Source organism: Oncorhynchus masou, chromosome 13 (genome assembly GCF_036934945.1).
Source record: "Oncorhynchus masou masou isolate Uvic2021 chromosome 13, UVic_Omas_1.1, whole genome shotgun sequence".
Taxonomy (NCBI): Eukaryota; Metazoa; Chordata; class Actinopteri; order Salmoniformes; family Salmonidae; genus Oncorhynchus; species Oncorhynchus masou.
Window position 1 is genome coordinate 19314228 of NC_088224.1, and position 14319 is coordinate 19328546.

Consider the following 14319-nt stretch of genomic DNA (forward strand, 5'->3'; position numbering starts at 1 on the left):
TAGGTTGAGAGAGCTTCACATTACTCACTGTCTTTCTTGATTCACGCTTAGCGGCAAATGGGCAACGTGAAGTAAGAAGTACATGTTCGTCTGTAAATCTTTTTTGCTGCGTTATCAAATCAACCTGATGTGTTTACAGGCTATGTCATTTCACTATACATTTTCCATTTCATATCTGCACTAAAAATTGTTGCCTTCTTCCATGGAGTACGACTTTTTTATCCGTCTTAACAGCTGTTGATGTCGAATCACACGAAACAAAAACACAAACATACATTTTTTGTAAGCTTTCAAACATGAATAATGAAATAGAAATCCACATGAATAGCCTATATGTAGTCCTATTGTATGAACCGAATAGTTGTCTGGTGGAGGAGCAGCCTATACGCTCACACTGAGCCTCGCTCTCCAGTTTGTCAGGCGGGGAGATGAGTAAAGGTCGGGGCTAATGGTGTGCTCTTTACTTTGACCTTCACTGTCTACCTGATGAAGACTATGGCGAGGGCTGTAATCTTCAACTGGCTACAGCCGAGAGATACCGATAGCGTTTTCCATATGCCTAGCCTGCTTGCCAGAATAGCGCATACAGTTGTGCCTTAACCCGGCAGACAACGTGGGATACTCCGTTTTAAAAGCAGTCAACTTTAGGCTGGTAAACACCGTGGGACACCGGTGTTTTAACAACAGTTAAGCAGAGGATCTTGCCCGAGACTATGTTCAACACGCCTCTGTAGGCTGCACTCATGCCCTGGCCTATTCATTTACTAATTTGTGTAAGCGGTGGCATTTTATCCTCTGACGATATAAATCCGTAGGTTAATTCTCAATTTCCACGAGGAAGGTCTATGGACACCAATACATGATTTTGTAGTCCTCTCCAAAATGAACCTTGTGTGCGCGCAAATGAGTCTGGCTGTGTAGTCTATTCTTTAAATTAGGTCTGATTTAGTCATTTGTGTCTTAATTACATGATGCTATTGTTCTCCACTTCGTATTGACGGAATACAGGTAGCCTATACATCCGTTTTCTTGGGCATTTTGCTTTGTTCTCGATGGAATTCTTTGTTATTTTGAACGGTAACACAGCTCATATAAACTAAAGAATAATCTGAGCACACGTATCATTATATACACAGGTGGTTCGTTTTCGTTTCATATCAATCCCTATATAATTTCTTCCCGTATTTATTTATACTCCGAACTCTAAAACATTATATTATTTTATGGTATAGCCTACTATACGTTAGTTTCATATTTAGTAGTCTAGTTGAACACATTGAGTTGTATGTTAGCTAGGCTATATTCTCTGTTACTGTTCCAGCCTAAAATAATATCACGCAGAACATAGGCCTAAATCATACACACGCCATTTGTTTGTGTTACTCAGATATAGGGTGAATTTAGAATCGGAGAAAATTAGCATATGTATGATTTAGGCTTGTTTGTAGGCCTATGTTCGGCGTGATATTTGTTTAAACTAGAATAATAACGGAGGATGTAGCCTAGCTAACATACAGCTAAAATACAGCTAAAATACAGCTCAATTCAACTAGGCTACTAAACATGAAATTAAAAGGCTACAGTGGAGACATAATTTAGCTTTTGATTGAGCTAAATGTCGAATTGACCCAAGGAACAGTGCACGCGTATACATTGTTGTCACACCTCTATATGGGCAATTCATTTTACTATCAATTTTTTTTATTTCACTAGTGAATAATGGAATTGAATAATCACACGTGACGTCCATATGAGAAAATCAAGTTCAAACGCACGAGATGCGTCGACAAAAAGCAGGCCTGTTTTTGTTGCTTCTGTCGCCGTCAGAGAAAAAAATATTTGGATATACATAGGTTGCTGCTATTGGTGGGTCTACGTTACCCTATTTTAGACTACATGCCCAAAACTGAATCCTATAGAAGGCTATAAAATGGAGAGAAAAATACGCAGTTTTGTTTCACAATTTATTAAGTTATAGCCATTGCAACATTATGTACATAGGTTAAGCCAAAGGTCAATGGCGACAATTTTTAAAATGTAGCTTTTGCCTTGTGAAGTTATTTGCTCGCCAATTCTGAGCTAAATCCACATGATTATAACCCATATTCCAACACAAGGTTCGTTCGGTTCTTGCGGTTGTCCACTCTCCATCGCTGATGTCATTTTACTCGTATTGTGGTACTCTGTCCTTGAGAGTTAAATGAGAGACTGATATCAGTCGTTTCCCTTGAATTGATCCAAGAGATAGTACGGCTAAAGCCACGTCCTCCCATTGACCATGGAGTTGAATCGTGTTCCCACTAGTCGGGGTTTGTCCTTGTGTGGTCCCTCCTCTGTCCCTCTGTCGTCGCCATCGCCCTCTCCCAACATTTCTGTGACCTGTGGATAAATCAACAGTTCTTTACTGATTTAAATAAAGTTCACGCCTCCTGGTATCTTCGTGTTTGTTAATTCGTATTGACGTACATGCCAGGGCTTTTTGATCAAGTTTCATATGAATATATCTGTGTAGTAGTAATCGCCCTCCTTGACGCCCTCTTCGCTTATAGTCATAGACTTGATAACGGCCTACAACTCAACAGCCAATATGGGATATAAGTTTTAAAAAACACCTATATTTTTTTAAATAATTTGGGCATGAGGTAATCGTAAACGACATTTTAGTTCTACTTTTTACGAATCAAAGGAAGCACGTGTTTGTATGGAAATCCAGAGCAGTCACGTTAATGGTAAAGGCGTTGTGTTTTGTGTTGAGGCTGTGCGTAATTGAGTAGCGCCTATGTACAAAATACAAAAAGGTCGAATACTGTTCATTAACTGTTAAGTTTCAAGTCTTAATGTCACGTGCACAAGTACAGTGAAATGCCTTTCTTGCAAACTCTAAACCTTTTATCAATATCAATATAGCACTAAAATAACAACGTAGAACAAAAACACACGATCAATACAAATAAGAAATAAGAAGAACACGATAAAGTAAGAAGCTTTCTACAAGGTCATTTCCAATGGAGTGACAGAGATAGATATGTATAGGGGTAAGGTGACTAGGCATCAGGATATACCATAAACAGAGTAGCAGCAGCGTATATTATGATTTTATTTTTGCACTTTCTCTATGCACACTCACTCACGCACACTGACACTCCACACACACATAATATGCTCACACATTTATACTGACTCTACACAGAGATATTCTGGGTTGGGTTTAGAATGAATGTTATTGTAACGTGAGAATGGGTTGATGAGATGGATACATTATGCATATAGCCCCATTGGAGTAGCGTATTCAATGTTTACTTTAGGACATCACCAACGTTTTTTCTTTGAAAACAGTAGACTTCACGCCTAATGCAAGGTCAATTTAAGTAGCATGCGACATTTTGTTTCCCATTCATCGACTCTAAGCTGAACAAATAAACGGTACACAAAACATGTTACACACCACGAAACATGGTATACGCCACAAATAAATGGTATACACCACTTTCTGAATGGTAAAATCGCACTTTGATCAACAACAAAAGTGAATGATTGTCAACCTCTAACTTGCTATTATTGTGTAGGCTATCAACACCCCCTGGGCTTTAGTAGTACGTTTAAATGTAATTGAACAATACAATTGAACAATGCCACGTGTGCCATATTTGTCAAAGGAAACGACAACCAATACAGCAAAAGTACCTAATATTGACTTAGATATGTCTAAAGTTAGTGTTTGGTCTTTCTCTTTAATAATGCTTACTCTGGCAGTCCTTTCACCTTTATTACCATCAGTGGGACTATATAAATCCCTATTCATATCCCTTTGTTGAGAACAGATCTAGTGAAGTGAATATTTTACTGTGCGTAAAGTGCATTGTTTAATGTAGCAAATGGAGAAGACTATAATCAATGTGTACTTGATCATTACAATTCTCTGAAGTAATATCAAGTTTGCAACTAATCTCAGTGTAAACTTACTGGTGTCTAGGGTTCTACTGAAAACTACACCAAAACATCTGCTATTCCAAAGTCTAGGACGCAGTCCACGAAAGTTAAGTTCATTTTTAGACCTCACTTCACACATGCAGACGTCGATCGGTTTGGTAACCTAAAGCCACCTTCTCATTTCCTTAACTCACAGAGTTGCTGCCAGGAGCTGAACATGCATTTGTAATCAGGGAAACTTCATCCGGGGCATACCGTGCCCTTAAATGGCGTCTGCAGTCCTTACTTTAAGGGCCTACCCCGTGGGCGGTGACCCTCTCCCTCCCCCGAACTTGAAGTCGACCGCACAGACAAAGCTATGGCGTGGGGGGCTTTTACGCAGAAATGCCGTCTCGTTTTTTAGCCACCGAAGAAAAGCCACAATAACTAAAGAGGGATGTCTTAGGGTCGACATGAATCAAGTGTGTTATGAAGCGTCTTCCTCGAACATAAAAACTGTTTACATGAAATGTTGAAACTTAAATGTCTATCTATTGCTTGTTTCTAACTTTAGCGAACTATTTAAAAAATCTGGGTCAGTATAGACAAATTGTTTACATTGACAAAAAAGTGTTTGCAGCTCATTTCAATTTTGATAAGAGTAAGTTGGAATCTTACCTGTTTAGGTTTAGAATGTCTGTTTTTTTATATGTCGCTGCACGGCTTTGGCTCCTGAGTCCGTGTAGGTGGCAACTTCCTATCACGCCTGGTCGGTTTGATGGTGTCTGGCGGATAAGGAAAAATAGGAGCTAAGGCACTATACAAACTCAGGTCTGTGCAGAGCAGCCACTGGTTTTCCTGGGCACCCTGTGCTCAATTACGGCTTAGCACAAGTCGTAGAATGTGTCTGGTTTGACGAAGAGGCGGAGCGTGTGGTCGCGAAGGCATTGTGTTTGTTTGTGTCCCCACAATTATTTAACGTGACGATGCATGGACGGATAATCAGGGATGTTGTAATGCTTCTCTTTTTTCTTTGGGGGGGGGGGGGGGGGGTTTAGCTCATACGTACCGTTTCTTTGTACATGCTATGCTTTCGAAGTCGTATTACATTAGGCCTACATGTGTCATGTTGGCGCGTCCTGAAGCTCCGTGTGTGTGGAAAGGCAGAGTAGATTTGGGTAAAGCGCTGCGGGACAAGGAGAGAGTCCCCGCGGTCCTAATCCGTCCTCTGGTCGCTCGTTCACAGAACATTGGAGTCAGATTCCACAGTCTCACAAGCCACACAGCCAACCGCAGTGGTCCTTTACACTACTGTTGTGCTTTGGAAATAAACGCATAACACGGAGGAGACTGATATCTTGTAGTCAAGACAAGAGAATAATGCTATACTCTTAGGATTGTAATGAAAAGGTATCATCAAACAACACACTCCAAAAGGATACATCGAGATAGATATTGTTTTTTATTTCAAGGCAATAACTAATTGTAGAATATACTTTATTGGGTTGTTAATGATTCATATGCCTATGTGTTTTCATTCTATTTAATGGTTGCGAAATGGGTAGGCCTACAACATTCGTGAGGAACATGCAGTTTATTGTATTTTGTGTAATTATGAGATAGAGCGGTGGCCTTTTTTTAATGTTTAAGCATTAACCTTTTTGACTAGTGTTCCACCTTTGGTTAGATTGTCTATACATCACGTGTTAATTATGAAATAAGTGTTTACCCAACATGGTCTTCAGAACGAATAATGGTTTCGAAAATAAATATTGCCCATAGGCCTACGGATTCCATGAAAATTGTTTGAACGTTTCTCGGGAAATTGGGTTTAAACGAGGATAATATCTGGAGAAATCATTCAAAACAAAAAGTTGATTCAAAATCAATGTATTCCACAATAGTGACAGTTGTAGTGTGTTAACGTTCTAACCAAGAATTCAAATATTGTCTGGACTATTTTCTGGACCGCTGAAGGGGGCTCAGTCGGCAAAAACAGAATTGTATTATATTTCACAATGTCTTGTAGATCATAGCGACATGTTTATTTACTCAATGCATAGAAATGTTTGTGCGTGAAACAGGAAGTTACGCATTGTGCGATCTGTGTGTATTAATATTCTTAGCCTTACTTATAGGCGGTGAGAGCAATATCCGTATAGGCCTATCATTCACAAGTTGTGGAGTTCAAGCTGAAAACAATCTAATTGTGTAGTAGAAGCCTAATTGTGTAACCTAACTAGTAATGAACTATAATTTGTATAATATGTATGATTCAACAAACGTCCATTTCCAATTAGGTCTTTTGTTGGTCTAGCTCTGGGTTTTTCCAAATATCCAGACAGACACCCACAATCGCATATTTCTCTCTATTTATTTAAATACTTCCTGTGTTCCAATATGAAGTAAGCCTACTGATCCAGTGGCTCCTTGGTTATTGCTGTCGTAAACAATATTGGCAACTTTTTAAATACCGTTTACAAAACGTCCGTCTTTTTTTAGGTGGCAAAAGTGAGATGATCTACGGGTTTGGATTATTCTAAAAGCCAAGCGTCGATATGAGCTATGTCTGTTGGTGTTGTATACGTGTTGCATGGCCTAAAATGTCTGTTTGGTGGCCGCGTCGTCGACACCTGACTGGAGACATGGCCAAACATCAAGGGTTACTTCAACATGACCCTGATTGACAAATGTTGCCGGGAAGCCAAACGGTCAGGATATAATATTGTAAAGTATGAGCATACATCTGTGACAAACATCAAACATAACATGAAAATAATATTTGAGTTGTTCTTTTTACAACTGGTGCGCAGGTAGCCTAGTGGTTAGAGCGTTGGGCCAATAAAGGAACGGTTGCTGGATCAAATCCCGGAGCTGACAAGGTAAAAGTCTATTGTTCTACCCCTGAACCTGAACCCACAGAACCCACTGTTCCCCGGTAGGCCGTCATTGTAAATAAGAATGTGTTCTTAACTGACTTGCCTAGTAAAAACAATCATATTCAGCAGTATTAGAAAAAGTGCAATTCATGAGCGATCAGTGATTATCTGTACACTACAAAACTCACTGGGCAAAGATGTCAGATCAACGCGCGATTTACATTTGGTTGAGTTGTCAACGTGAATTCAACGCGTAATGAACAAAAACAATTCACCATGTAATTGGATTTAGGTTAAAAGTTGGTTGAAAAACAATCGAAATGCCCTTACCTTGATGACTTTTGGTAAATCCAATTACTTTTCCACGTAATCACATATATTTTTGGGGGTTGAAATGATGTGGAAAAAACTTTGATTCAACCAGTTTTGCTCAGTGGGTATACATAACAAAACACTATGTCAACTCCAGTGTTAGCTGTAGGCCAGCCCGCAGGTCCCACTGGTCGTTTTAAACATTCAGGAGCCTTACTGTCGCTGGGACAAAGGATTGTTTGGCACTATTACTTTATGCCCTGGTGCCCTGTGTCATCTCCCTGAGGGGAGTAGCTCAAACTCCTGGTAAAGAGGATATCTGTGGTCCATCAGTACATTTCGGGCTTTTGTGAGGGCTCTTATATTATAAATGACCTCCAGACCTATTGATTGAAATGCTCGTCCTTTGGTCAAGTCCAGAGGATACAGATATTACACGTGTTGGCACGCCTCAAATGCATAAGGTTTTTACCAACGACGACATCAAACCCTCAGGAATACCATAAAGCTTACAAGACGCATGGATTCAACGAGCACCCCCAGATTAAATGTCGAAATGCACATAGCATCTTTAAAATTGATATTGAATCAGGTTAATCCTTCGATAGCAATATGTCACTTCTCTACATTTTAACAACCAATGCAATTATATTTTTTTCTGACTTGCAGCATATAAGGGAATTAATTTTAGACCGACATAGCGATAAACCACCAATGTCAAGCTTCAGGACAACTTGCAGTCTGTCCCACACTCACACTCAGTCACTGAATAACTCCTCGTGCTCGCACACGCGCGTTCACACTGACTCACACACCCTCTCTCATTGCGCACACACACACGCTCTCATACACGCGAAAGCTGTCAATTTCTGCCGCTGGTCACGTGACCCACGCCTCCCTGGAATGGATGGAGATTGCTCTCCACGTCAGCCTACGTCTAAAAATTTCTGCCTCGCGGACCCGCTTCAAAGAGGCAAGAGCCAGGGCGCTCCAGAGCCATGTAAAGGGCGGCTCTAGAGGCATGACCCACATAGAGTAGTAGAGTGAAGGAGTGATGGATTTTGACGAGCGGGTCCCCGTCGGTTCGAACATGTATTTGCCCAGTTGCACCTACTACGTCTCGGCGGGGGCAGACTTCTCTGGTCTACCCTCGTTTTTGTCCCAGACCCCGTCTACTCGGCCCATGACATACTCGTACTCCTCCAACCTGCCTCAGGTCCAGCCGGTGAGAGAGGTGACGTTCAGGGACTATGCCGCCATTGACGCGTCCGGTAAATGGTCACACCGTGGGAACCTGCCCCAGTGCTACCCCACCACGGAGGACATGGTACATCGGGACTGTATGTCCTCGCAGCCCACCATGGGGGAAATGTTTGCCAAGAACAACCCTACCGCCGCTGCTGCGTATCACCACCACTCCGGCGCGGGCTGTGCAGTGTCCAATTTCTACGGGAACGTTGGCAGAAATGGGGTGCTGCCCCAAGCCTTCGACCAGTTTTTCGACACAGCGTACGCCAACGCCTTAGAAACTCCGTCGTCTAACGACTACTCAGGGGACAAAACGGCCACCAAGCAGACAAGCTCCACCGCAGAACACGCGCCATCGTGCCGGGAAACGGAGGGGAAGGAGCCGCCCGAAGATACCAGCAGCCCGGAGTCCTCTTCCGGCAACAATGAGGAGAAATCGAGCAGCAGCAGTACGTATTAAGTCAGCACCCTGGTTATGAGAGAAAGTTTGCAATCTAGCGCGCTGCAGTTAATTTTTTTATATGCTGTTTTATAAGCGTATAAGGTTTATATAGGGCCTGTAGATTTCCCCCAACAAAACTTTGTTATAAACTACAGGATCACGTGCTTTGAATTGAAATTGGCTGTGAAAGACATCAGGGCTAGTGATTTTTCTAAACATTCCCTAAAGTATAAAACAAGCACGTAGTTATGACTGTGAATTGTAAGGTAGCCCTAACACTCCTGGTCGAACATTCATCTTTTGAATCATAAATGTAGCCTAATTTCACGGGTTTCTTGGCGTTAAAATAGCACTCCGGTGTAATGAGAGTGTTGCCTCTGATTTAGGGGTTAGCACATTGGAGCTCGTGTCCTAAAGCAACTGTTTTACACTAGTATGATGTTATTTCCTAACGTGAGAAATTATTACTGTTTATATTATTTAAACATTAATTTCATTTTGTCTATACATACATGCATGCTTACATGCATGCTGCAAACTGTCAATCATGTATTAGTGTACATTCCTATCCAGAACACTGCATATGCTATTTCATGGTTTCATAATGTCATTTAAATCACTGCATAATTAAGCTGTAGAAATGAAAGGTAATGGCAATATTTTATTTGGATTGATTTGGCCAATGCGTAATTATAGTCTACCTAAAAGCCTTGCCTATAAATCCTATAACATAGTCATGGATGATTTGAGATATTTAGATTTTTTTATATGACCGACATTTTCTTCTCTTCTAGATGGACAGAGGACTCGTAAAAAAAGATGTCCTTATACAAAATATCAGATCCGAGAACTGGAGAGGGAGTTCTTTTTCAGTGTGTATATCAACAAAGAGAAGAGACTGCAGCTCTCTCGTATGCTGAACCTCACCGACCGCCAAGTGAAAATCTGGTTTCAGAACCGAAGAATGAAGGAAAAGAAATTAAACAGAGACAGATTACAGTATTACACCACGAACCCGCTGCTTTAGGAGTGACTTGTCATATGCGTTTACAGACTTATTGACTCGCTGTGGTCTCTTTCCCCTGACATATGTGTCAGCAACAACAACACAACAACAGCAATGGCTGTAGCTGCAACACGATGCTCAACTGTTAATTTCAAGTTCGTGGACAGGCAACATAATCTCTCCTGATTTCAAACCGTTTGAGAATGAGCATGATTTAACTGACACACTGACGGCATTTTGGCCATCAGACTTAAAAAAAAAAAAAAAAAATCTGCGGATGTTGTCCTCACCAAGACTATGTTCTCTTTCTTGTGTATCCTAATATTATTGTGACACAGAGTCGCCTTCATTTTCTTCTCAAAAGGCGCAGAGCTTTATCAGTCTATCAATGACTGACCGGGGTGATTAAAAAAATACATCCTCTTGTAAATTAAGTTTTCGGTTTTTAAGATCGTACAAGTGGTGACGTGGTAGGACTATAGGTTTCCTGTGACAGTGAATATGTGATGTTGTGCATTTAATAATGGAGGCTAGGACTTTGGTGTGACCAAATAATGAGACTTGGGAGGGTGAGATTGTAAAGTGTCTTTTTTTGTAAGGTTATTTATTTTGTAGCCACTAATTTCCTAAAGAATACCAACTGCAAAGCTCTATCAGTAAAATTATAGGGATTCGGTGTTACATTTTGTTGACCCCAAACCCTCTACCATTGTAATATTTTCAAAACAATACATGTAATCTGATTGTTTATATTTTGTGTACTTGATTACCACACCCAATTTGGCTTTGAATTTGATGTTAATGCACGGAAAACCCACAATGAGAAGAATGTTAACCCCATACAGACAGAACCAGATATAAGCTTGTTTAACCTCATTGCTGTAGTAGCCTATAGTCGAATTGTTGCCTTGCGACATGCGTGTAGATAGTACAGGTAACGGACAAGGCCGCAGTCTTTTGATAACCAGATTGAGAAAATATGCATCCAGGTTTTGTTCAAAAAGGACGAAATATTTTTTCCATTATTCACAGGTCTTCATGTTTTTCATTGAATTAACATGAATGTTAAATGCGTTTTGAATATACTGTCAGGGACATAATATTGTATCAACTGCTTGTTATGTCCGACACATTCTGTATTATCCTATATTTCCAAATAAAAAATGAAAATATTATTGAAGGAATGTACAAATGTGACTGGTTATTGTACTCAGACTCGAAACTGTTTTGAAAGCTGTTATTTCCGAACACTTTACCTTGCATAGGCCTTCTACGCACAACTCAAAATATTTTACGCACAAAAATAAGACAAGAAAATATCATTTTTAATTGTTAAACCTGTTTTGTTAATTAATAATTGATAGATTAAACATCCAACATTTGCAAGTATGTTTAAGAGTAATTTACTCGAATTTGAAACCTTATTCGTGTGAACTATACTTATGTGAGAGATTTATTGATTAATACCATTATTTCTTCAAGCTACTAAGATTACTTATTTATCGTAAACGTTGATATGCACATACATGTTAGGCTACTAATTAGTAAGACTTATATTTCTTATTTGTGTAACGTTGGATTTTCTAATGGCTTTTGCTCATTGCAATTTCATAGGGTGACATGCATGCTTCCCACTATGGTCAAAACTGGTTGAATCAACGTTGTTTCCACGTAATTTCAACGTTTCAACCAATAAAATCAGTGTGATTACTTTGAATCAACGTAGAAAACGGATTGGATTTGCAAAAAGTCATACATTTATGGGATTTTTTCCCCCACACAACTTTTAAAGTAAATCCAATGACTGGGAAATTGTTGGTTGACTTTACGTTGAATTCACATTTGTTGACAACTCAACCAAATTGAAATCAAAACTAGACGAACTGATGTATGTGCCCAGTGGGTTATCGCTCAATGGAGTTCATTCATTGGCTTTGAACTTTGAATATTTTTGTCTCAGTTACCCACAACGCTGTGGTAAACAAGCCTAATACAGTCTCCTTATGCATCTCATTTTCATTCACCTGCTTGTGACTTGTCTCTCACAGATAAGATTAAAACCACCCCTTCTTCCACAACATTCTCCTAAGTGAGAACCGCCATATTTGCTGTTATTATGACTCTGTTTATGAGTGCCAGCCGCAGCGCAATGGCGTTCATATATGACAGTCAAATGGGCCATTAACGCAGGGAGAGAGAGGCTGAAGTTTATGGTTGCCTCTCTCCGCCATAGTCCGGCCTAGCCTTGCCAGGCTCATCCTTTATGGCGCGCTGGAATTCCGTCCCTAATTACTAGACATCCTCCCCGTTGCCGCAGCAACGTGACCATAAAACCTGTCTGAGAGTCTGGAGCATTTGTACAATTGGAGTGCAGTGCAATAAACCGTCTGAGACCCAAGGTTATTCACTCTCTTACCAAGGAGACGATTGAGGAGAGGACGGATAAGAAAAGCCTCTGCTCACTGGCTGCTTCGACTTCATTTGAGAGTGCATTTCCCCCATTGCAGGTAGTCCTTCTTGGATCAGAGTCGTGGCCATGGCCTGGTGCTCATTCGCAGACGCTTCCTCCTGCCACCGGGCGGCGCTGTTGAGATCAAAGTCATTGCCGTGGATCTTTTCATCTGCAAGAAGAACCCAGCGTAATACACCTTCAAGATTCTCGAGGGAAACTTGAAATGCAGGTAAATTGTCGAACAAAGCCCTTGCATAGCTTCATATTCTGTGAGATAACTGGCTTATCCTGTAAATCGATTATTTGAACAGTTTTATTATGCCCTGCTGTATTTAAATATTTATTTAATTTAGCTGTTTTGATGATTAGGTTGCACATGTCAATATGGTGGTCAGTATTAGAGAATGATTGGCAGTAGAATTGTTGAGGGCCTAGCTAAGATATGACATGTAGTAAGCTAATAATGCAACACATCTGTGCGATGCTGTGTGCTCTGCTAATTCTGTTGGACTTTATATGTAGGCTAGGAGCAAGGCCCAAAATATCTTGCAAAATCTATGCCCAAAATATCCAGCACACAGGCCTACTTTAAGATATCGAGGCTATTTACAGGCTGAAAGTATTCTTCCTCAATCAGAGACAGATGTAATTAATGTCTTATCTGAAGTTTTTCATAATTAAATCTTCAGTCAGCATATATATATATATATATATATATATAATTCATGATTTTTCTGATGACCTGGAACTAATGTACGCCCTCTTTAATCACAAAAATCACATATGAAGTCACTACTCTCACTCAAAGCTTAGCTTTTTGGACTCAATCTGCCTTTGGTGTCCTTCCAGAATGCATTACACTCTGGGCGGTGCCAAAGTATAAATTATGTGATTGGGAAAGTATTTGATTGTGAAACGCCAGGAACGTGTGTCCCTTTCCTTCCTGTTATAGACAGCTAAACAGAGGGGGAGAGATTCGGTATCAGTCCAAGAGGCGAGGGGGGTTCTCCATGGCTGTTGCATGCGTGTGGACTCCCGTCTCCTACTCCTTTGTTTCTCGTGAAAAATAAATACTTCCGCCGGATGTAATAAAAATCCGCATTATTGTTCATAACTCCACACGCGACGAACATGATCCGTTCGAAACGGTCTCCCCGGCCACCATTATATGAGGTTGATCAAAGACATTGGCCAGAGTAAACTGTTTTGGGGGAAATGATAGCTGGACAGCTGTGAAATGAAGATTTAGTAGCCACAATTAGGCTAATAACTGTAACACGGAGATATAACTGATAGGCTACAAGTCAATACAGGAGCGTGGGGTGTGTGCTGACGTTTCCGAGCTGCATGTGCACAACATTAATTCATGTCAACATTGAGTGTTGAATTTCCAATGGCTGATACTTCATAAGATCATAGGATATTTTTTGCTGATGGTGTTTTTGCTGATGTGTCTGGTAGTAAAGTTCACACATAATGTTATGCAAAGTTTACTCATTGTTAATTTTATAGAACAGGCAAATAAATGGTTGGCGCACGGCATTTGTCCCCGGTATATAGTCAACCCCAGTTATGCATCATATAAACATTTTCCTTCCTTATACTTTAGAACTGAATAAACTAATACCAGTTTCACATCTATGTTTAATTGTGAGACATATTATATTAGATGTCATTTTTCCTGACAGTGAAATTTGAAATAATTTCTAACCCTCGAGTAGCCTATATCACACTTGACCTACAACTATGAACCTATATAATGATGTAGAAATGGGCATCTAATGGGCATGCTGTTTTAACATGTTAATGTATAATTCTATTTCCATTTTGCCTTCAGATGGACACCACAGGGTGAAAACCGAGCCGGGAGGCCACAAGCCACCTGGTCCTGGTAATGGTCAAAGCTGTCCGATATTAACTTCAACCTGGGGATGGAGAGAAGGCGCAGCACACCATGGACGCAACAAAATGGAGGGATACCAATTGTGTCCCTATAATACCCCTAAAAGGAAAGGGAATAACCTGAGCAAGTACGTAAACATGGTCATTGAAACCCCCAAAACATAAATGT

General features: G+C 40.4%; 1 protein-coding gene across 1 annotated transcript; it reads left to right on the plus strand.

Moving 5' to 3' along the window:
• Positions 1-7883: 7883 nt before the first annotated feature.
• Positions 7884-10976, plus strand: LOC135551872 (homeobox protein Hox-A11a-like). Its single transcript, XM_064983144.1, has 2 exons — positions 7884-8797; positions 9585-10976. Exons 1-2 carry the CDS (start codon positions 8155-8157, stop codon positions 9815-9817), a joined length of 876 nt encoding a protein of 291 aa, XP_064839216.1. The 5' UTR covers positions 7884-8154; the 3' UTR covers positions 9818-10976.
• Positions 10977-14319: the final 3343 nt, after the last annotated feature.